Source organism: Stomoxys calcitrans, chromosome 4 (assembly GCF_963082655.1).
Source record: "Stomoxys calcitrans chromosome 4, idStoCalc2.1, whole genome shotgun sequence".
Classification (NCBI taxonomy): domain Eukaryota; kingdom Metazoa; phylum Arthropoda; class Insecta; order Diptera; family Muscidae; genus Stomoxys; species Stomoxys calcitrans.
Genome location: NC_081555.1, coordinates 26,540,581 through 26,566,286, shown reverse-complemented (window position 1 = coordinate 26,566,286; position 25,706 = coordinate 26,540,581). Strand labels below are relative to the sequence as shown.

Sequence of the window (25,706 nt, the reverse complement as noted above, 5' to 3'; positions counted from 1 at the left end):
GCTGTCATATAAACCGATCTTGGGTCTTGACTTCTTGAGCCTCTAGAGTGCGCAATTCTTATCCGATTAGAATGAAATTTAGCACGACGTGTTTTGTTATGATATCCAACAATTGTGCCAAGTATGGTTCAAATCGGTCTATAACCTAATATAGCTGTCATATAAACCGATCTTGGGTCTTGACTTCTTGAGCCTCTAGAGTGCGCAATTCTTATCCGATTGAAGTGAAATTTAGCACGACGTGTTTTGTTATGATATCCAACAACTGTGCCAAGTATGGTTGAAATCGGTTCATAACCTGATATAGCTGCCATGTAAACCGATCTGGGATCTTGACGTCTTGAGCCTCCAGGGGGCGTAATTATTATCCGATTTGGATGAAATTTTGTACAACGGCTTCACCACACTTGTCAAATATGGTCCGAATTGGTCTATAGCTTGATACAGCTCCCATATATACCGATCTTTCTTTTATACTTCTTGAGCCCCTAAAGAGCGCAATTCTTACTCGAATTGGCTGAAATTTTACACAATAACTTCTATTATAGTCTCCAACATTTAAATCAATTATGGTCCGAATCGGACTATAACTTGTTTCTGAAGTTCTCGACAGGATTTGAACACAGACGTTCAGCGTCATAGGCGGATATGCTAATCTCTGCGGTACGGTGACCTCCAACTTAAAAATTATACATCATTTAATAAGTCCTACTCGAATTGGAGATTTAAACTTGAGGCCAATGGATTTCGATCATTGACTACTGTGTGGCGTCGACAGATGAAACTACAGATTGTTTAACTAGTGGTGGCCATAAGGAATGGCATGGAAGAGGACTTAACCTTAATAGCACGACGATTGCCGTCGATTAATTTTTTGAATGTGAAGACTTTCAAGGCGACGCATGGATGGATGGTTTGGCATTCTGAATAAATGCGGCGTCAACAGATGATACGAAAGAAGGTTTAAGTAGCAGTGACATTTGTTATTCTGATCTTTCGCAATAATAGATTATAGGATTGAATAAGTCCCTCTATCTACCGATGTAATGGACGCTTAGATGTTTGGTTGTAGACGCATGGATGGATGTTTTCCATTCTGAATAAATACGACGTCAACTGATGATACGACAGATGATACGAAAGAACTACTTAAACCAGTAGTGACATTTGTTGGTTTGGTCTTACGCAATAATAGATTATAGGATTGAATAAGTCCCACTAATACCGATGTAATGGACGCTTAGATGTTTGGTTTTAGATTCTCAATAATTGCAGCGTCAACAGATGATACAATAGAATATTTCACAAGTGTGGGAATCTGTTATTTTGGTGCTTCACAATAATCGCGGTTTACAGACCCTCACTAAATCCTACTTCATCCTATGTCAAGTACGCTTAGATGTTTGGTTTTAGATTCTCAACCATTGCAGCGTCAACAGATGATACAATAGAATATTACACAAGTATTGGAATCTGTTAATGTGGTACTTCACAATAATTGGGGTTTACAGACCCTAACTAAATCCTAATTCATCCTATGTCAAGGACGCTTAGATGTTTGGTTTTAGATTCTCAACCATTGCAGCGTCAACAGATGATACAATAGAATATTTCACAAATATTGGAATTTGTCGTTTTGGTGCTTCACAATAATCGCGGTTTACAGACCCTAACTAAATCCTACTTCATCCTATGTCAAGGACACTTGGATGTTTGGTTTTCCATTATGTAGCCCCATGGCGTCAACAGATGATGCAAGTTTATGTTTCACTAGATACGGCATTTGTTATTCTGATTCTTAAGGACATTTTGGGTATTACAGATTTTAATAAATCCCACTATAATTAAAGTCATGGAATCTTGGATGTTCGAATTTATATGATAAGCATTGCGGCGTCAACAGATGATACAACGATAAATTTAACGATTATTGGCATTTTTAATTAAAATGAAACGAGTTTAGTTATGCACCAAACAATATTTAAGCCAAGAGGGACTATTTTATAAAGAGTATCATTCTGTGACATACCGATTCAAGCTAAATTAGAAACAGGCAGGACTTATTGAATTTAGAAAAGGATTCTTAAGGCCCTCAAAACAAGGTTTGATAACTTAGTTCAGTAGAAAATTGAATTGGAAATGGATATAAAGTTTTCATGAATTGGTTAAGGAAATAAAAGGCTAAGGCTAAGCTCTTGCATTCACGCTGAAAATCCTCTCGAATTGACATTTGGCAAAAACTTTTCCATTGTCTCGACTTTCCAAATTCCTTTCACTTTTGCTAAATGTCTCCTTGAATTTCCTTAGCAACTGTTTTCCATTTGAATGATATACATTTTTTTTTCATTAGAAACATTTCAATTATTATTCACTTTTAGTCTTTGTTTGTTGAAAATTGTTTTGTAAGTCTTCTTAAAGTTTTGTTGGATTTTCAATTAACAAACAACCCTTGTTTGAGAAGTCTCAGCCGGGATTTTGATAATGAGTTCCATTCAGGTTTATAAGATGATGGTGGTGATGATGGCAGAAGCATGCCGATATACAAACGAACAATAACTTCCTGTAACTAAGGGATAAAAAAAAGGTATGCGAATTTCTTGCTGTTTTTTTTTCTCTCTATTTGGAGAAAGGGGAAAACCAAACAAAGGACCATTGAAAACAGAAAGTAATTATTTTGGGACCAATTGGCAATTTGGTGGGCAAAAATGAAATGAATTGGCAAAAGACCAATGGTTTGTGTTGTGATGTTGGGCCTTTTGGGGTTTCCATTTAAATATGTGAAAGTTTAAGTTTTTCTTTAATCTCCCTTTCTAAGCTTGCAAGAGCCAACAAAGGACTTTTTTTAAGTTTCTAGTGATTAAAAAGACATTATGGCCCTACCGTTTAGCATGTAAAGTCTGGCCAGGTAAAATAAACATTCAAGTGAAAGTTAACATCCAGACAGACTCATACGCATACACTTGAATGCATCAATGCTAAGCATCCTTGCCATTACCACCATCATCATCATCATTACCACCTTCTATCACCATTTGGTGGGCAAACATAAAATCCCATCTCTCAGGGTTCTTAAACATACTCCAACATTATGACACTTTGTTTCCATAGTCATTAACACCCTTTCCTTATTTCTGTCATTAGCAAAAGGTCCCTTTATAGACAGACAGACAGACAGACACATGATATCGGTGCTGATATCGTTGGCTGCAAATGAAAACATTTACTCTACGCTTTTGTCTGTGTAGCTGCCCGGTGTTGGTTTTTGTTATTTATGGCAAAACATTGGGTGCAAGGATAACAAAAGTCAATAGCAAAGGATGGGTGCTGCCATTCTTGCCATCACCCAATGTCGTAGGTTTTGCATATGACTATCTGTTGGCTTGGGATGTGCAGATATTACATCGTTCTCCTCTCCTCCCCCACTTTCCATACGTGTTTGTAGTGCCTTGGCTTGGATTGTTGCATCCCAGTCCTTTGGGGTTTAAAACAACCCTTTTAACGGCATTACTCTTCATCATTTCCGTTTTACAGATGGTTTTTAGCTGCCGTTGTACGTTTTTGTTCGTCGTTCAAACCAATAATGGTTTAAGCTTATTTGTTTGCATTTCGTTTGTTAAGGAAAGCCAAACCGGAAATAAGCATTAAACTGAAATGGTCCCCATATCCTTGTTAGTTGCACTTAGTTAGCCGCGCACAGGAATTCTAAATGATGAGTCCTCTAAGTTAATCTTTGCATTGGGGACTAAGTGGGCAAATATTTATAGAAATTTGATATTGATAATGGGAAATTAGGGGAAAATGTGTGTTGTCATATAGTCCGAGATTGATGGAGGATTTGATAAATGCAGGCCCCTTTTTTTACTTTGCAAAGAATTCATAATATTCGACATTTAGACGAAAAAGGATTCAAAATGAATCATAATGCATCTAAAATTTTTTTACCAAAATAAAAACTCTCTGTGACCAACTGCTAATGTAGTTTACAATAAAAAAAAATGCCGAAAAAAAATATTGGAACAATTAAATCTGTGGAGTCGACAGACAGATTGAAAAAATTCTAAGAAAAAAACTAATAAAGATATCTAAAAAAATTTTGTAGATAAAATGTCCTTAAAAAATAACTAAAAATAAATTCTGCCTAAAGTTTTTTACAAAAATTGCCAAAATACCCTTTTCGGGCAAAGAAAGTTTCAAAATCGGCATTTTTTAGTCAATTATTTGTGAATGCTACAAATATTGTTAGGTGTACAAAATTTTGGCATGAGTTTAGGGGACATATGAAGTAAAACGAGTAAAAACGACGGATAAATTAACCATTCTCTTTTATAACAACTCCACTACCATATTCATAATAATTTGCAAATGGGGTTTGATATGGCTCATATCTCATTCAGGTCCCAAGAACTCTTATATAAGTCACAGTTCCGCGAAGTTGGGCAACAAATCCGCTTTTTATGGGATAAGACCCTAAATTGGAAGATCGATCTATATGGCAGCTATATCTAGATATAGACCGATCTGAATCATATTTAGGTGTGACGAAGGAAGGCTCAAAATAATCGGCAGATCGCTCTATATGGTAGCTACTAGTCGAACCGGGCCCGCTCTGCTGCGCCTTCTTTAACTTTCTTATATTCTTTTAGGGCGGGGACACTTCGCCTTGAATGAGGATTTTGAATTCGTGCTATTGTAGCCTATGACGCTGAACGCGGTCGAATCCCGGCGAGAACATCCAACAAAGCGGTGTTTATCTCCTATTAATGTTGGCATGGTCATTTAAACAATTTTCCCCAAAGAGGATATCAAATTCGTGCTGCACTTTCAAATCCCTTTAATTTGAGCCCCATACTGCCATGGCCATGATAAATATGAACCGTTTGGAGGGTGTTTTGAGGCTGGGGCGGCCACCGACATTTTTTTACTGAAAATATATATGAAATTCGTTCTTTATTCCCAACGGAAATCAAGTTCAGTTTAGGGGTGCGTACCCCAAAACACTTGGCTCCAAAATTGGATATCAAATTCGTTTTTTACTCTCAAACACCTTTCATTTGAGTCCCATATTGTCATAATGGAGGAAAAGCGCCACCTAGACATGATCGCAAATTTGAATGTCATATTCGTAAACTACTGCCTAATACCTTTCATTTGAGTCCCGCATAACCATGGTCGGCTAATATATGCCCATTATGGGGTATTTGGGAGTGGGCGACCTCCCATTACTTGGACCTAATGTTTTATGCGGTATTTGTAATCTACTGCCTAATACTTTTCATTTGAGTCCCACATTGACATGAACTTCGAATATATCTGTTTAGAGGAGTTTTGGGGTTGGGGGCCCTCGCTGGTATTTGAACCCAAATTTTAATATCATATTCGTGTTCTGGTCTCCAATACCCAACATTTGATACCCTTATTGTGCCCATCGGACCACTTTCGGATATGGGTGGCGTTTTTACCGTAATGGGGAGGGTTCGCCTCCACCCGATATCTAAAAATTATATAGCCTATGTTTCCTTCCAGGGAAACGTACACAATCTATGAAAATTTAAAGAAAATCGGTTCAGCCAAGTATCATATAGTCATAATGGGTCTAAAGGCGTTTTTGGGTGGTGGCGTGATCCCCTTCTATTTCGATCTGGTTTTGAATGCTAGATTTGAAATCTACTCCCGAATATCTTTCATTTGAGCCCCATATTGAAATGAACGTCCAATATGTCTGTTTGGGGCAGTTTTGGGGTCGGGGCGACCCGATGGGTATTTAGACTCAAATTTTAATACCATATTCGTATTGTACTCCCCAATACCTTTCATTTGATACCTAAATTGTCCCGATTGGTCTACTTTTGATTTTGGTTTGTGTTTTTGGCATAAGGGGAAGGGTCCGTCCCCCTTTCGATACCGAAGAATTATATAGCCTATGATTCCTTCCACACCAACCAACACAAAATGCGAAAATTTCCAGAAAATGGGTTCTGCCGTTTTTCAGTCTATACGGAACAAATAAACCGAGTCCCATATATCCGTGATTGGCTAATGTGCCCATTTTGGGCGTTTTTGTGGGGGTGTGGTGACCCCCTATACTTCGACATAAATTTGTATACCAGATTCGTTATCTACTCCCGCATACTTTTCATTTGATACCCATATTATCCTTATCGGTTCACTTTTGATTTTGGGTGCTGTTTTGGGGGTAACGGTGAAGGGTCTGCCCCCTTCCGTTATCAATAAATTATAAAGCTTATTCATACTTTCTGACCATATTCGTAATTTACTCCCGAATACCTTTTATTTGAGCCCCATATTGTCATGATAGTCAAAGTAACCTATTTTAAGATGTTTTGGGGATGGGGCAGCCAGGGGGAGGGTCTGCACCCCTCCCGATACCAAAAAATTATATAGCCTTTTTTTACTGTGGTACAGGGTATTATAACTTAGTGCATTTGAGAGAAGAGAGATGGATCCATCGATAAGTATACCGGCCGACTCAGAATAACTTTCTGAAGCGATTAAGCTGTATCCGTCTGTCTGTCCGTCTGTTCATGTTGATTTGTGTACAAAGTTCATGTCGCAACTTTCGTCCGATCGTCTTAAAATTTAATACAGACAATATTTTTCGGCCTAGAGACGAAGCCTATTGAAATTGGAAAAAATCGGTTCAGATTTGGATATCGCTCCCATATATATGTTCGTCCGATTTGGACTAATATTGCAATAACGTGGGCATTTGTAAACCGATTCTGTCGAAATTCAGCAGGAAGGGGTTTCTCTTGGCTATCGATATTACTGGTGAATTTCATAGAAATCGGTCCAGATTCAGATAAAGCTCTCATATATATATGTCGTCCGATTTTCACACCTAGAGCCCCTGCAAGCGTATTTATTGATCAATCTTGTCAAAATTTTGCACCATGCTTTCCTCAACGACTACCACAATCTCTAAGAAGTTTGGTCGAAATCTGTTCAGATTAAGATAATGCTCCCATATATATGTCCGTCTGATTTTTAGAAATATTGCAATAAAGTCCTCATTTGTTCACCGATTCTCTCCAAGTATGGCAGGAAGGATTTTCCCTTGACTTTCGACATTACTGGTGAATTTCATAGAAATCACTTCAGATTTAGATATGGCTGCCATGTATGGATATCGCCCGATTTTCACTTCTAGAGCCACTGCAAGCGCATTTATTGACCAATCTTGCCAAAATTGTACACAACGCTTTCCTCGATGCCTAGCACAATATCTAAGAAGTTTGATTAAAATCGGTTCAGATTTAGATATAGCTCCTTTATATATGCTCGTCAGATTTTGGTTAATATGCCATAATGTTGTCATTTGGTTTTGAATTGACTTTTTTAAGAAAGTTGCGGGGAGTACCTAAGAAAAAATCTGAAAAATGTGATGTATTTGGATCCAGGATCACTTTGGGCCAACAGATGATACAAGAAAATATTTTAAATCTGAACGCAAAAAGTTCACATTTCTTCTTGAAGGACAATCTCAATCATAAAAAGAGTCAATTGCAAGATTTTTTTAAAAAATTTTCATTGCCACTGTCTACAATCACGATCCAAATGCCCAAAAATGTGATTGGATCCGGCTATACGTTGTCTTTAGAGAAAATTTCACTAAAATTTTGTCTTTATAAAAAATTTCATTAAAATTTTGTCTTTATAAAAAATTTCATAGAAATTTTGTCTTTAGAGAAAATTTTATAGAAATTTTGGCTAAATTTTACCCCATTTGACTTCAAAAAGCCCTGTTTCCCTCATATCAGAAACTTCGAAAATTTGAAGTCAAATATCCATCAAAAAAGGGTATTTAAAAATCAATCTTGACCAGCTTAAGCTCTGCTTGGCGTTCCAATTCTCCCCCTCGTTCAGTTGCAAGCAAAGATAGGGGGATTAATATCAATATAAGGATGAGTTTAAACCGTTAACGTGCAACTATGGTGTACTGAACAAAATGAAAGTGAATTTGAACTGATGGCAGGATGGATGCTGCTGTCATTGCTACTAAGGCTATTGTCATGGATACGTGTGTTGGCATAATGCTGGGGGATTTTCAAAAAACGAAAACTTCAACTACAAACAGCAAATACCACAATTACCATCCAACCCTCCCACTAAACAAGAAATTCGTATCCAGAACATGGCAGAAGAACACAAGATTTTGAAAACTTTCGAAATCAGTAGCACAGACTCTCTCACTCTCGCCCACTGAGGCTGGCTGAGGCTCAAACTGGCATTTGCTAAGACTGCAGAAAAACAAGTCACGCACAAGCAGACATATCAACGCTCACGCACATTTGAAGTCACCCCAGTTGCCTGCTTCCACACACCCACCCCACCCCACCCCAGCACATAATCATATCACATTGCCTATCACATGGCCTACGCTATCATAACCTAAAGGTGGTGCAGCAGTGATGTGAAGAATGGAAACAGCCACACAAATCCCGTAGAGATGAAGGAGTATGACATGAATTTGTATCTTACGTTTATTAACACGTCCCCAGGGTATGTTTTGAGCAAACACAGCATATAACACACAATAACACACACATACACAAACAAACAACAGCAACAAAGGCATCAGCACCACCAACGCACAAGCGAATTATGCAAAATGATAAGAGGAGGTTGAGATGCACAGAGAAAAAAAATATTTCTGATAGCAAATCTGATATAAGGAGGCTCAATACAGATCACTGTTTCAAAGTTCAGCGAAATCGGGTTATAAATGCTCCTATTATGGTTTTTGAGAATCAATATCAGCATATCGGACTACATGACAGCTATATCTGAATATATTGCGATCTAATAGAACTCTATGTTCAAAGTTCCAGCAAAATCGGTTTAATAATGAACTTTGTATGCTTTTAAGATACTAAATCGGCAGATCGGTTTATATGGCAACTATATCCAAATATGTTGCGATAATGACGATAATTGGTTTGGATATCTACAGGCCTAATAAAACTCACTGTCGCAAATTTCAATAAAATCCTATAATAAATGCTCCTGTTATGGACTTAAGACCCTAAATAGGCAAACCGGTCTAAATGGCAGCTAAAGGGTGATTTTTTTGAGGTTAGGATTTTCATGCATTAGTATTTGACAGATCACGTGGGATTTCAGACATGGTGTCAAAGAGAAAGATGCTCAGTATGCTTTGACATTTCATCATGAATAGACTTACTAACGAGCAACGCTTGCAAATCATTGAATTTTATTACCAAAATCAGTGTTCGGTTCGAAATGTGTTCAAATTTTGACAAATTTTGTTCAGCGATGAGGCTCATTTCTGGTTGAATGGCTACGTAAATAAGCAAAATTGCCGCATTTGGAGTGAAGAGCAACCAGAAGCCGTTCAAGAACTGCCCATGCATCCCGAAAAATGCACTGTTTGGTGTGGTTTGTACGCTGGTGGAATCATTGGACCGTATTTTTTCAAAGATGCTGTTGGACGCAACGTTACGGTGAATGAACACATTTCGAACCGAACACTGATTTTGGTAAAAAAATTCAATGATTTGCAAGCGTTGCTCGTTAGTAAGTCTATTCATGATAAAATGTCAAAGCATACTGAGCATCTTTCTCTTTGACACCATGTCTGAAATCCCACGTGATCTGTCAAATACTAATGCATGAAAATCCTAACCTCAAAAAAATCACCCTTTATTTGTAAACATGGCCCGATATGGACCATATTCGGCCGGATATCGATGGACCTAATAAAACTCACTCTCGCAAATTTCATTGAAGTCGGGTAATAAATGTGCCTGTTATGGGCTTAAGACCCTAAATCGGCATATTGCATACACCATATTCGGATAGGATGCCCCTAGTGCAACTCACAGTGGCAAATTTCAGCGAAATCGGACAACAAGTGTGCTGTTATGGCCTTAAGACCCTTAATTAGCAGATCAGTCTATATGAAAGCTATTGGGTTGCCCAAAAAGTAATTGCGGATTTTTCATATAGTCGGCGTTGACAAATTTTTTCACAGCTTGTGACTTGCATTCTTTCTTCTGTCAGTTATCAGCTGTTACTTTCAGTTTGCTTCAGAAAAAAAGTGTAAAAAAAGTATATTTGATTAATGTTCATTCTAAGTTTTATTAAAAATGCATTTACTTTCTTTTAAAGAATCCGCAATTACTTTTTGGGCAACCCAATATATTAAACTATATGTAAAATAAATTTGTGTTTGTTTGTTTGTCTGTTCCGTATAGACTCAAAAACGGCTATACCGATTTTCTTTCTCAGATGGTGGATAATGATAACGTAATGGATACTAAATTTTTTTTAGTAAATTAGGGTACTAAATTTTTTTATATCTGAAGGGGGAGCGGACCCTCCCCCTTGCCCAAATATTCAGAAACGCCAGATCTCGGAGATGTGTGGTGCGATTTAAGCGAAATTTTGTGTGATCTCGTACAGTAACCTAAAAAATTTGGTATCCAAATTCCGGATGGAGTACCTAGGGGGGACGCCCCACCCCAAAACCTACCAAATATAAATATAGACCGATCAGAACAATATGGGACTCAAATGAAAGGTATTTAAGATTATAAAACATATGTGATATCCCATTTTCGGACCAAGTGTTTGGGGGACCACCCCAACCCCCGAAACACCCCTAAATCGGACATATTTACCAACCATGGCAATATGGGACTCAAATGAACGGTATTTGCGAGTAGAATACGAATCTGATATCCAAATATAGTCCGACTTGGCCCATTCAAGAACCTGTCAGTGTAGGGAAGAAATACGGTTCTGTGCCAAAATTCAGTTCAAAATCTCAATTTTAAAGAGTGTAGCGTGATTGCAACGGACATCGTTAAATCGTCTTAGAATTATACGACGATCCCAAATATTTATACTTTGTAGGGTAGGAAACTGATATTTCGATGTGTTACAAATGGAAAGACTAAATGAATATTTTCCTTATCCTATGGTGAAAGGTACAACAATTAAAGCGTGCTTAGTTCGGCCGGGCCGAATCTTGGGAACCCAATGCGGGTGATAAAATGTGGGAGCCATATCTGGTTGCAAATGCAAATTTTGCCCATGTACATTCCACTAAGGAACAGGGGCAAACTTCTCGCATATCAGTGAGTGCAGTCCGATTCAAGTTTAATCTCAATGATAAAGGGCCTCCTTTTTATAGCCAAGTCCGAACGGCGCGCCGTAGTCCGACACCTCTTTGGAGAAAAATTTTACATGGCATAGTACCTCACAAATATTGCCAGCATTAGGAGGGGAAAACCACCGCTGAAATTTTTTTTCTGATGGTCTTGCCAGGAATCGAACCCTGGCGTTCAGCTCCATAGGAGGACATGCTAACCTTTGCGCTACGGTGGCCTCCATATCTGGTTATAGACCGATTTGGACCGTACCGTCTTGAAAGTCATAACAGAACACTATGTGCAAAATTTCAGCCAAATCGGATAAAAATCGGGGTTTGTAAGGGCTCAAGAAGTCAAATCGGGAGATCGGTTTATATGGGAGCTATATCTTGTTCCTTACTAATTTCAACCGTACTTGGCATAGTAGTTGAGAATCATAACAGAACACTATTGACAAAATTTCAGCCAAATTTGACAAAAATTGAGGTTTCCGGGGGCTCAAGAAGTCAAATCAGTAGATCGGTTTATATGTGAGCTATATCAGGTTTTGGCTCTATTTGCACTATATTTGGCATAGTATTGAAAGTCATAATAGAACACCGCATGCAGGATTTTACCCAAATCTGATAAAAATTGAGGCTTCCAAGGGCTCAAAGAGTTAAATCGGGATATCGGTTTATATGGGAGCTATATCAGGTTCTTGACCAATTTAAACCGTTCGGGGTACAGTTGTTAAAAGTCATAACAGAACGCTTGGAGCAAAATTTCAGCCAAATCGAATGAAAATTGAGGCTTCCATGCCTTTAAGAAGTCAAATCGGGAGATCGGTTTATATGGGAGCTATATCAAGTTATATATCGATTTGAACCGTACTTGGCACAGTTGTTATAAGTCATAACAGAACACTAAGTGGAAAATTCCAGCCAAATCAGACAAAAATTGGGGCTTCTAGGGGCTCAAGAAGTCAAATCGGTAGATCGGTTTATATGGGAGCTATATCCAAATCGGAACCCATATGACCCATTTGCAATCCCCAACGATCTGTATCTGTACATAATTTCAAGCGGCTAGCTTTACGCGTTCGACCGCTATCGTGATTTCGACAGATGGACAGACATGGCTAGATCGACCCACAATGTCAAGACGATCAGGAATATATGTACTTTATGGGTATCAATTTCGTGCTCTACTCCCCAATACCCCCAGGCAGTTGGTCTCGAATGTTGATATCGAATACGTGGTCTACTCCCAAATACCTTTCATGTTTGCCCCTCATTTCCATAGCCGACAAACATGTCCGGTATGGGAAGTGTTTTGGGGGATAAGGTGACCACTCAGTGACTTGGCCCTGAAAATATATATCAGATTCGTGTGGTACTCTAATATACCTCTTATTTGAGCCCTATTTTGCAATGGTCAGCAAATACGTCCTATATGGGTAGTGTTATGCAGGTGGGGTGGCCCCATAGACACTTTTCCCGAATATTGATATCAGATTCGTGCTTTACTACCAAAGACCTTTCATTTGAGACCCATATTGCAATAGTCGTAAATTTGTTCTCCTTGGAGGATGTTCTCGGGAATGGGCGACCCCCAACCACTTGGTTCCACATTTGGATATCAGATTGGTATTCTACACCCAAATACCTTTTATTTGAGTCCCATATTATCAATGGTCAGTAAGTAAGGGGTGTTTTGGGGATGGAAGGGATGGAACCCCAGAAACTTGGTTCCACATTTGGATATCAAATTGGTATTCTACTCGCAAATACCTTTCATTTGAGTCCCATATTACCATGGTCGGTAAATATGTCTGATTTAGGGGTGTTTTGGGTGTTGGGCTGGTCCCCCTAACACTTGGTCCATATTACCAATGGTCAGTAAGTAAGCCCTGTTTAGGTTTGTTTTGGTGAAGGGATGGAACCCCAGAAACTTGGTTCCACATTTGGATATCAAATTGGTATTCTACTCGCAAATACCTTTCTTTTGAGTCCCCTATTACCATGGTCGGTAAATATGTCCGATTTATGGGTGTTTTGGGGATTGGGATGGTCCCCCTAACACTTGGTCCCACATTTGGATATCAGATACGTTTTCTGCTCTTAAATACCGTTCATTTAAATCCCATATTGTCCTGATTGGTTAATGTATATATTGGGTAGGTTTTAGGGGTGGGGCGGCCCTATTAGGTATCCCATCCGAAATTTGGATACAAAATTTTTATTTTTAGATTTTAGATTCGCTAAAATCGCACCACCCTTCACCGAAATCAGGCGTTTCTGAAAATTAGGGTAAGGGAGAGGGTCCGCTCCCTTTCAGATATCAAAAAATTTTGTACCCTATTTTCACCACGGGATCATTATGCACCATATGTGAAAATTTCAAGAAAATCGGCTCAGCCGTTTCTGAGTCTATAAGGAACACACAAACAAACAAACAAACACAAATTGATTTTTATATATAAGATTTTGTCAATTTTGTTTTTTTTTTTAAGAAAATTTTGTCTTAATTCAGTTTTTTTTAATTTTTTCTAGTGTTTTTGTGTGTGTTTACTTCCTTGCTGGGTTTTTGCTTGGCTGTGAATCATATATCGCCAAAAGTACGCAGCAAAAAGTACTGCATACTATTAGGAGTTGTTGTGTTGAGATTTAGTTGAAGTGAGTTTGGTTAGAGAGCTGTTGGTTGGGCTGTTGTACTCTAAGGGGGGTAGTGTGGAAGAGTGGATTTAGAGCTTTGGTAAAATACATTTGATGTTCATGCAGATGTTTTTGTTTGTAGTGGCTGGCGGGCGGGCGAACGGGTGTTTGTATTTGTTGTGGTGTATGTGTGAACAAATTTCCTTCAAACACCTCCCCCCACCTACATCCTTAATCCCGATAAAATTGAGGTATGTTCTAAGGATATGATTTAATCGTAAAAATCGTAATGCCAACCACGGTCATCTAAATGTGTTTTCCTGCTGTTTCTTGTTAAATGACTCTGTGTGTGTGAGTGTGGGAAGGTAATAGCGCGGGGTTTGGTAGAAATCCATACAACCACCGTGGCAAATTCAATTTCAGCATGATTTAAAAGTATTTAAAATATGTTCAAACCTTTGTACTCTTTTATCACAGACATTTTTCCCCCTCTCAACAGAGAGAAAAGAAAAGCACCAGATAAGAGCAGTTTGCCAATGATGGTAGGCTATTTGCTATGATAGATGATACATTTACCATGCTATCCATGGCTCTGATGATGAGGTGAGACTGATGGCGTCTACGGTTATTTACATTTATGGTGCTTTACGGGAACTTAAGAGGAAGCAAAGTTGGCTTCCTTCTCCTCCCCGATATTTTCTTCTCTTATTGGCAAATAAGGAATTTATATTAAATTTACTAAGATTTAAAGGATTTTTTTTTTGTAAATACCAAAGGGAGACTCAATTAAGGAGAATGTTATGCGGGAAGTATTTCATTTGAATTCAAGAACTTCTTATGAGGAACATTAACTTGAATGTATGACGCTTCACATTAAAAAAAAATTCAATTTAAAGTTGCATAGGGGGAGAGTTAGAGAATTAGGTAACAAATTTTTGAAGAGAGAGATTTTCAGATTTCAGAAAATTGACTTTTAAAGAAAATTTTGTCGTCAAAAAACTTTAAAAAAATTCCAAATTAAAAAGGTTTATATTTTTAAGAAAGTTTTGTCCAGTTTTTATCATATTAGGTATTAGGTCAAAATTTTATTTTTTTTTTGTTGAGAAAATATCATCCAAATTTTATATTTGCAGAAACTTATCAAATTATAGTTTTATAAAGAATTTTCAAAACTTTAATTTAAACAAGCATTGTGGCAATATTTATTTGCTTAGAAAATTTTGAAATATTTTATAATAAATATTTGCTCAAAAATTTTATAATAAAAAATTTCGTTAAAAATTTTTTAATAAAAAATTTCGTCAAAAATTTTTTAATAAAAATTTCGTCAAAAATTTTTTAATAAAAAATTTCGTCAAAAATTTTTTAATAAATAATTTTGTCAAAAATTTTTTAATAAATAATTTTGTCAAAATTTTTGACGAAATTTTTTATTAAAAAATTTTTGACGAAATTTTTTAATAAAAAATTTCGTCAAAAATTTTTTAATAAATAATTTTGTCAAAAATTTTTTAATAAATAATTTTGTCAAAATTTTTTTTAAAAATTATTTTTTCAAATATTTTTTTGTATAAAAAATTTTATCAAAACATTTTTTAATAAAAAATTTCGTCAACAAATTTTTAATAAAAAATTTTGTTAACAATTTTATAATTATTTTGACAAACAATTTTTAAAACAAAAATTCGTAAAATTTATTTTTTTAAATTTTTTTTCAAAAACTTTTTTATAAATAATTTTGTTAACAAATTTTTAATACGAAATTTCGTTAAAAATTTGTTAATAAAAAATTTTGTCAAAAATTTTTTAGTAAAAAATTTCGGTAATAATTTTGTAATAAAAAATTTTGTCAAAAAATTTTTAATAAATAATTCGTCAAAAATTTTTTAATAAAAAAATGCGTAAAAATGTTTTTTTTTCAAAAATTTTCCATCAAAAAGTTTTCGTCAAAAATTTTTTGTCAACATTTTTTTTTCAAAAATTTAAAATTTTTTTTTTTTAATTTTTTTTTTCAAAGTTCTTTTAAAAAAGTTTCATCAAAAAAATTTTTTGTAATAAAAAATTTTGTTTTCAGTTTTATTTTGTGTAAAATTGTGTCATTATTTTGATTTTTAGAAAAATTAAAAAATCACTGTTCCATTACTCCTTTCTACACGAAATAAGGCATAGACTTTCTTTTATACATTTTCATTATACACACTGCCAAACTGTCAACAATTTTATAATTTATTCGCTATCCAAACATGGCAATGGCCAGACTGTCCCGCGGCTTTCTTTATTTTCCTCATGCAGTGATACAAATTTCAAAAAAAAAATGAAGTCCTTTGTCCTTCCAAACTTCAACTAAAAAAGGTTTTGAAAGTTAATAGCCTTTGTGTTTATATCTGTACCGAAAAAAGAAACCCCTAAATTGCTATGACGCTTTTGATTTTTTTTTTTTTTTGGCATAGGTTCGAATAAAGCATAACCACCCAAAATTTTGGCAAAAACCTTTTTTTAATGTTGTCGCCACGTGTTAGTCCTTGATTTTTATTACTTTTATCCCCCTTCCATATCGCTCATGTTGTGTTAAGGAATATGAACCCTGTTTGCCAAAATTGCGCATCATTTCTTTTTCTGGATACTGGCGTACTGTCATCATCATAAATAAGCTCATAAAGAAAGATTTCTTCTTTTGCTTCAAAACTTAACCACAGTGAATCTATGTTCAAAGAAATTAACTGCAATGTGGAGTTAGTTAAAAGGCAGAAATGTAAGGAGTGGTATGTGATGAGCTGAGAAGACCAAGCAAAATATTTTCCCAAAAGGTTGTTATTTTGAAAAATTTGTACAACTTCTATAAATATAGTCATTAAATTTTGGCAAAGTTTGATCTAGCTGAACCCGGCCTGCTCCGCTGCGCCTTCTTTTACTCCATATGAAATACAACTTTCTTATCAATTACACTTCTTTTTATGGAACGACCATAAGTTAATTCCCCAGTTCCTGTTTTGTATAGTTTCTTTTTCAAAATGCTTTATTTTATAGAAAACGAACCGGGCCCGCTCCGCAGCGCCCTCCTTAACTCTCTTAAATCTTTTATGTGAGCGTTAAAATGCAATGGTCGATATATAAATATTGTTTTGGTAGGGTTTTAAGATGGCGATATTTCTCCCCGAATGTACGGGAATTCGTGTCATTTAAGGATTATTCTACTCCCTTCTACTTTTCTTTGGACTCTTATATTATAGTGGGTGAAAATTAGGGGTTTGGGGTGTAGTTTGAGAGTGAGCTACCCACCCAGATACTTGGCCCTTAAAGTAAATGTAAGCTTCTTGCTATTCTCTTAAAAACTTTTTATATGAGCCCCATATAATCGTAGTCGGTACATAAATCATGTTTCATTTGAGTCCTATATTGCCGTGATTTGTCTATATATCCATTTGTGGGAGGTTCTTTTTGGCGTAGGGATGGTATCTCAGACATTTCGCATTTGTAACATTTTGGTTTAGGGAGAGTTTATGGGGTGAGACGACCCCCAAACACTTGCCCCCAAAATTGGATATCAAATTCGTTTTTTACTATCAAATACCTATTAGTTATTGCCATAGTAGGCAATCATGGCCGGTTTGAAGGCAATTTAGGGGACGCTCACTACAATATTAATAACATTGTGCAGGAGCAAGATTTTGTTTGAGCCCCATAATGTCAAGCATTTTGAAGGTGGCTATCAAGATATTCGGGGCTGTCGTTCAGATCCACACTAATTATTATTTTTTTTGTTTTGGTTATTTACATTTCAAAGCTACCACTTGGGATACCACATTTTTAAAGATCCATGGGTCTTCCTGTGTCTATCCCAATTTGAGGGTAAAAAGTGTACTCTACTATCAAAGACCTTTTATTGCTGTCCTATTCTATCCTGATCGGTCTTGGTATATTACTTTTAATTCCTTTTTTGGGTAGGGGGAGGGGGATTGAAGCGGTCGCTCCTCCGACAGTAAGACCCGGAGGCCTCGTTGACACCTTGGAGCAAATGCGTATAACAGATGTGACCTTAACTTCCAAATACCTTTCATTTGATATCCATACTGTCCTAATTGGTAAATATGCCTTGCGGGGGGCTTTTTCGGGGTATGGGGAGGTGCCTCAGATGCCAAGGAATAAATATCAGATTCTTTCTCTACTTTTATATACCTTTCATTTCGGAACCAATATTGCCCAAAGCGGTGAAAGTGTCCTCCTGGGGGTTTTTTTTGGGGGGTGGGGGACCCCCCAGAGCACTTTGGGCGAAATTTTTATACCAAGTTCGTACTCTACTCTTAAATACCTTTCATTTGATATCCATATTGTCCCAATCGGTAAACATGCCCGTCCGGGTGAGTTTTGAGATGGGGCGTCCCCCCAGGTTATTTGACCTTTCATTTGATATCCATATTGTCCTAATTGGTAAATATGCCCTGCGGGGGGGTTTTTCGGGGTATGGGGAGGTGCCTCAGATGCCAAGGAATAAATATCACATTCTTTCTCTACTTTTATATACCTTTCATTTGGAACCCATATTGCCCAAAGCGGTGAAAGTGTCCTCCTGGGGTTTTTTTTTGGGGTGGCGGACCCCCCAGAACACTTTGGGCGAAATTTTTATACCAAGTTCGTACTCTACTCTTAACTACCTTTCATTTGATATCCATATTGTCCCAATCGGTAAACCTGTCCGTCCCCCCAGCTTATTTGACCCAAAAATGTTATACCAATTTCGTGTTTTTGGAGTACCATAAGGACTCCAAAACTTGGCGTTTTTGAAAATTGGTGCAAGGGGGAGGGTAAGAAATTTTGTCAACATTTTCTTCTATAGGAAATTTTGTTAAAATTTTTTTCTATAGAAATTTTGTCAAAATTTTTTTCTATAGAAATTATGTCAAAATTTTTTTCTATAGAAATTTTGTCAAAATTTTGTTCTATAACAAATTGTGTCACAATTTTTTGTTTAAAGAAATTTGTGTCAAAATTTTCTATGAAATTTTCTTCTATAGCAATTTGTCAAATTTGCTTCGTTAGGAAGTTATGCTAAATTTTCTTCTATAGAAAATTTAGTCAACATTTCCTTATACAGCAAATTTTTCTATGGGAAATTGTGTCAAGATTTTCTTCTTTAAGAAATGTTGTCAGAATTTCATTTTATAAAAAATTTTGTCAATATATTCTTCTATAGAAAATCTTTTAAAAAGTTTTTCTATTGAAAATTTTTTTAAAAATTTGCCTCTATAGAAATTTTTTTAAAAAATTTCTTCTATAGAAAATTTTGTAAAAATTTTCTTCTATAGAAAATTTTGTAAAAATTTTCTTCTATAGAAAATTTAGTAAAAATTTTCTTCTATAGAAAATTTTGTAAAAATTTTCTTCTATAGAAAAATTTGTAAAAATTTTCTTCTATAGAAAATTTTTTAAAAATTTTCTTCTATAGAAATTTTGCCAAATTTTTTTTTTATCTTTGTCAAAAGTTTCTTTTAGAATTTGTTGCTGGGTTACACTCAGATCATTTTGCTTTCCCCATAAATAAAATTTTGCTGGGTTATTTATACAAATTTATTATTTTGTCCCTGCAGTTAATACTTTTTCCTGTATTGATTCATTATGCTGCTTCCTTTGATGAGAATTTACATATCTTCTATACATTTTATACATGAATCCCGGATTTTTATACATTTTAGTGTATATATCATTGATTTTTTTACATATATATAGAATTGTTTTTCAACTTTTCATTTCAATATCTCAACTTACCTTATCTTCAGCTTCTTCTGCTCTCTCCTCGGCTTCTATCACTCTTTGTTCCAACTCCAGCAGCTAAATTATGGCCAAGCATAGAAATGAAAAAGTTGAAAAAAAATGGAGAAGAGAAGAAAAAACAGAGAAGAAAAGCTCAATGATAATGATGACTGATATTCATGGTTAGGCTAGGAAGTCATGTGGAAACTTTTAGATAAAATGGTTAATAATTGAATGAAATATTTCATTGCTGTTTTTGTTTTCCTCTAAGAAAAGTCAGATGTTGGAGACTTGGCAGTGGGAGGTAGGAAAATATAATGACTGTGCAGTATAATCGGTTAGACAAGAACTATGGAGTATGAAGGTTAATGGCAAAGGAAACAAAGGGCGTAGATAGGGAGAAATTTTAACAAAATAAATAAAATTGTACCAAAATTATTCTAAGAAAATAAAAATATTAAAGAAATAAAATTTTAACAACATTTTTATAGGAATCAAGTTTTGACAAAATTTTTTATAGAAATACAATTTTGACAAAATTTTCTATAGAAACAATTTTTTTTGTTTGTTTCTCTTTCGAGACGAGCTCAATGATCGGAGATGCAAATGGAAAAGGAAAGCCAAAGATAGCAACACACACAAACCACTATGGGACGCGTTTCGTCTTAGAAGACTTTTCAACCATATTAGGTGTGATGGCTTCAAGGGCCGTGCGTTGGTATGTTGTATTTGAATCCTATTAATAGCGAAAACGCATCTATGATACAATTACCACATTAACCAAGCTCGACAACCCTGTTTATTAGCTGTACTTTTACCAATGCATGTATTTTTGTGTAATGACAGTGGCAAATCACGCTTCTTCCGTACAACACTCGATTTTGTTCATCTGTTGGAAGTTGTATTGATGGCTTCGAACGCTAAGACACTGTTGTTCCATGTGCCCAGGTTCGAATCCTGGCCGGGCTCTGCCGAATTTTTCATTTTTCAAGTTTTTTTTGCCTGTTAGGGCGAAGATTATTAAATTTTACAATTTTTGTTTAATTCTCTTTCGAGATTCAAATATTTTAAAAAAAATTGCAGAAAAACTTTTTTAAAAAATTTTCTATAGGAATAAAATTTTTACCTAAATAAAAATACAAATTTTCTAAGAAATAAAATGTTGTAAAGAAATAAAGTATTAAAAAAAAATTGACAACATTATCTAGAGATAAAAATTTGTACAATAGTTTCTACAAAATACAATTATGAAAAAAGTTTTGATAGAAGCAAAATATTTGAAAAATGTTCTATTAAAATAATTTAAAAAAATAATGTTCTTAAAAATACAATTTTTACAAAATTTTCTAAAAAATTTTCTCCAACAATAAAATGTTTTCTATAGAATTTAAATGTTGACATGTTTCTTAAGAAAGAAAATTTTAAAAATATTCACAACAAAAAAAAAGGTGTTGAGAAAATGTTCTATGGTAGTGAAATGCTGAACGTTTTTTATAATAATTATTTGTGGAGTATGTTATAGTCTTTTTTAACCTTAATGAGATTTTCGAAGGAAATTTTTTTCATAGCATTTAAATATTGTAGCATTTAATTTTAACTGTTATACTGGTTAACCATATAACAGTTCTCATTTCTTACATCACCCTTAATATTCGTAGAATAGTATGCAGGGAATTTTTTTAGTAGGGAATTCTTAGAAATGTACTTTCGTATAGCAAAGACACCAACCACCAACAGCTAGTGTTGCTAGCAACCGCAGTGTGGCGCCATGACTTAATACTCATAAAATATGGGAATTTCCTTTACCAGGGGGAAAAATAAGGATAGAAGGAATAAGGGGAATTTTTATACCCAACACCATAGGATAGGGGGTATATTCATTTAGTCATTCCGTTTGCAACACATCGAAATATCCATTTCCGACCCCACAAGGTATATATTGGGTTGCCCAAAAAGTAATTGCGGATTTTTCATATAGTCGGCGTTGACAAATTTTTTCACAGCTTGTGACTCGGTAATTGCATTCTTTCTTCTGTCAGTTATCAGCTGTTACTTTTAGCTTGGTTTAGAAAAAAAGTGTAAAAAAAGTATATTTGATTAAAGTTCATTCTAAGTTTTATTAAAAATGCATTTACTTTCTTTTAAAAAATCCGCAATTACTTTTTGGGCAATCCAATATATTTCGAGTATTGTCGTAAAATTCTAAGACGATGTCCGTGTGTCTGTTCACTGTGTTTCCGTCAGTTGTAATCACCCTACAGTCTTTACAATTGAGATATTTAGCTGAAATTTGTCACAGACTTGTATTTCTTTCACATGCAGGTTAAGTTTTCGAATGGGCCAAATTGGACTATATAAGGATATAGCTGCCAAAAGACCGTTCTGACGATTTAGGGTTTTAGGACCACAACAGATGAATTTATTATCCGAATTCACTGCCGACAACCATGCCAGATATGGTCTTGATCTGATTATATTGAGATATAATTTTTATGTATATATAGGGTATTCAAACCACAACTCTCTACAAAACTCTACGTTGTTTGAGCCTTCCAATATCCAAACAAAATACGGTGCAGATCGGACCTTATTTTGATACAGCTGGTATATAGGCCGATCAGCCAATTTATGGTCTCAAACCCATAAAGACGCATTTATTACTCGATTTCGATGAAATTTGTAACTGGGGTTTAAAAAGGTTTCTTGGAATCTTAACAAAATATAATCCAAATCAGCCCACATTTTGGATATAACTATGGATATGGTAGTGGATATAACTATTGGTATGGTAGCTTTATTATAACTGGTTGGCGGTTTTGATGGTTGGGGGACAGCTTCCCCCAACGAGAAACATGCTTCATTAAGCTCTACGTACAACGTCGAAGTGGCTGGTCTTCCTTTGTGTTTGACGGTTAGGGGATAGTTTCCCGGCAATCTATGTGGTGTAGACGTAAACCCTCCCCCTTACCTTAATTTACAAAAACGGCAGATCTCGTAGATGGGTGGGGCGATTGATCTTCACACCCTTATACTTATCTAAAAATTTGGTATCTAAATTTGGGGTCAAGGGCAGCCGCACCACCAAAGCCCGCCAAAGGGATATAAAAACCAATGGAACTCAAACGAAAGATATTTGAGAAACGAATCTGATATCCACTTTGGTGGCCAGGTTTTTGGGGGAAGCCCCACCCCTTAAACTCCCCCTAAACCGGACATTCTTACCGATCATGAAAATATGGGGCTCAAATAAAAGGTATTTGAAAGTAGAGCATCATTGCATCCCGAAAAAAATTACGGTTTGGTGCGGTTCATCGTCCGGTGGCATCATTGGGCCGTACTTCTTCCATGATGATCAAGATAGGCACTTTACTGTCAATGGGAATCGCTTCCGTTCATTGATAACGGAATATTTTTTGGGCGCCAATTGGATGATAGGGACTTGGAGGACATGTGGATGGCGTCACAAACCACACAGAAAATGTCATAATGAATTCATTGGAAACCAAGTTTGGAGAACGTGTTATCTCAGTCCAGTCGTTAGGCCGCCTCGGTCGTGCGATTTGAAGCCGTTAGACTATTTCCTGTGGGGCTACGTCAAGTCTATGATCTATGCCAACAAGCCAGCGGCGATTAATAAACTTCGTATTAATATCGAACGCGAAATTGCAGCAGTTTGGGGCGATTTATGCATAACAACTGTGAATATTGGATATAGCGTCTGGACCTCTGCAAGCGTATCCGTGGTGGCCATGCAAAAGAAATCGAGTTACATACGAAAGGCCAACGAACTTACTTTCACAGAAATAAAAAAATTCATTGAAATCCAAAATCGTGTTTGTTTTATTTAAAAAAAAAAAAAACTTTTGTATCGCTCATTTTGAAAATCCCGATATCAAATTTGCCCATTAACATTCCATTAAGAAACTGGGGCAAACTTCGAACCCAGGCGTTCAACGTTCTCTGCGCTATGGTGGCCTTACCTTAATTTACAAAAACGGCGGATCTAAAGATGGGTTGGGCGATTGGGGTTTGCACTCATGTAGTAATCAAAACACCAATATTTAGTATCTAAATTTGGATTCAACTGTATGAGAGGTTGGGTGCAAACCCATCACCAAAGCCCGCCAAAGGGACATATATAGACCAATCATGACAATATGGAACTCCAATGTAAGATTTCATGGACTCCAGATCTTAAGACGGAAGATCGTTGTATATGGCAGCTACATCTGCATATGGGTCTTTCAGGACCAATATGGACCATGTTTGGTTCGGATATCAGGGGGCTATTGCAACTTACTGTTTAAAATTTCAACGAAATCGGGTTAAAATGCAACTTTTATGGGTTTTAGACCCTAAATCGGCGGATCGGTCTATATGGCAAATCGCAAATTTTTCAAATATTCCACTAAGGAACAGGGACAAACTTCTCACATATTAATGAGTACTGTCCGATTCAAGTTTAAGCTCAATGATAAGGGGCCTCCTTTTTATAGCCGAGTCCGAACGGCGTGCCGCAGTGCGACACCTCCTTGGAGAGAAGTTTTACATGGCATAGTACCTCAAAAATGTTGTCGACATTAGGAGGGGAAAACCATTGCTGAAAATTTTTTCTGATGGTCTCGCCAGGATTCGAACCCAGGCATTCAGCGTCATAGGCGGACATACTAACCTCTGCTGCCATATAGACCTCTGCGGTGATCTATGGCAGCTATATCTCAATATGGTACGACCTGGGCCATATTTGGGTCAGATTTCAGGAGTCCTAATAAAACTCACTTTTTCCAATTTCGGTGAAATCGGGTAATAAATGCGGCTTTTATAGGCTTTAGACCCTGAATCGTCAGATCGGTCTATATAGCACCTATATCTAAGTATGTTCTGATCTGAACCATATTCGGATCAGTTGACAGGAGCCTTAACACAGCTCATCGTTTCAAATTTCAGGGAAATTGGGTGATAAATGAGGCTTTTATGGGTTTAATACCTCAAATCGGCAGATCGGTCTATATGACAGATGTATCTAAGTAGAGTCCGATATGGACCATATTTCGGTCGGTTGTCGGGAGTCTTTATACAACTCACCGTTTCAAATTTCAATGAAATCGTATAATAAATGAGGCTTTTACGGGTTTTAGACCCTATGTCGCCATATATGGCAGATATATATAAATGTGGGACGATCTTCGCCATATTTGGGTCGGATGACGGGAGTCTGAAAACAACTCACTGTGTCTAACTGCATCGAAATCAGGTGCTGCTTTTATGGGCTTAAAAGTCTAAATTTGTAGATTGGTCTATATGACAGCTATATCCAAAACGGCTCCTATCTGGGACATATTCGGTTCGGATGAAGGGAGGCTTAAAACAACTCACAGTTAAAAATTGCAGCGAAATCGGATAACAAATGCGGTGTCTATGGGCTTAAGGCCCTTAATCGGGAGATCGGTCCATACGGCAGGTATATCTAAATATAGTCCGCTATGCTCTCTATTTGAGTCCGATGTCGGGAATCTTTATACAACCCATTGTTGCAAATTCCAGCGCAATCGGATAATAAGTGCATCTTCTACGGGCTTAGACCCTATATCGGCAGATCGGTCCAAATGGCAGCTATATCTAAATATGGTCTGATCTGGGCCATATTTGTGTCTGATGACGGGAAGCTTAACAACTCACTTCGTCTAATTTTAGCGAAATAAGGTAATAAATGAGGCGTTTATGGGCTTAAAACCCTAAATGAGCAGATCGGTCTATATGGCAACTATATCTAAATATGGTCCGATTTGCAACGTTCAAGAATTTTACCTACTTATAGAAAAAATAAGGATCTGTGCCAAATATCCGCTCAATATCTCAATTTTTGAAGGCTACAGCGTGATTACAACTAACCAAGGGCCAGACGGACAGACACATGGGAATCGTTAAATCGTCTTAGAATTTTACACATTCAAGAATATATCCACTTTGAAAGATCGGAAATTAGTAATTCGATTTGTTACGGTATGACTAAATGAATATACCCCCTTTCTTATGGTGGGGGGTATTAAGAAAGAAGGTCTCTTATCATTAAGTTTGCCTTGAATCCGAAAGCACTTCTTGATATGAGAGAAGTATCGTCGCTTTTCCCTTATAAAATGTTCATGGGAAAATTTGCATTTGCAACACAATAGACATACAAGAACAG

At 36.3% G+C, this 25,706-nt stretch overlaps 1 protein-coding gene across 7 annotated transcripts in view; it reads right to left on the bottom strand.

Annotated features, from left to right (window-relative positions):
* Positions 1-25,706, bottom strand: part of LOC106091359 (uncharacterized protein CG43867) — an 878,705-nt gene that overhangs the window by 182,151 nt on the left and 670,848 nt on the right. For all 7 annotated transcript variants that reach the window (XM_059367850.1, XM_059367841.1, XM_059367843.1 and 4 more), the window contains one exon: positions 19,535-19,597. In XM_059367850.1, coding sequence (XP_059223833.1) covers positions 19,535-19,597 — 63 coding nt within the window. The remainder of the gene's footprint in view (positions 1-19,534; positions 19,598-25,706) is intronic.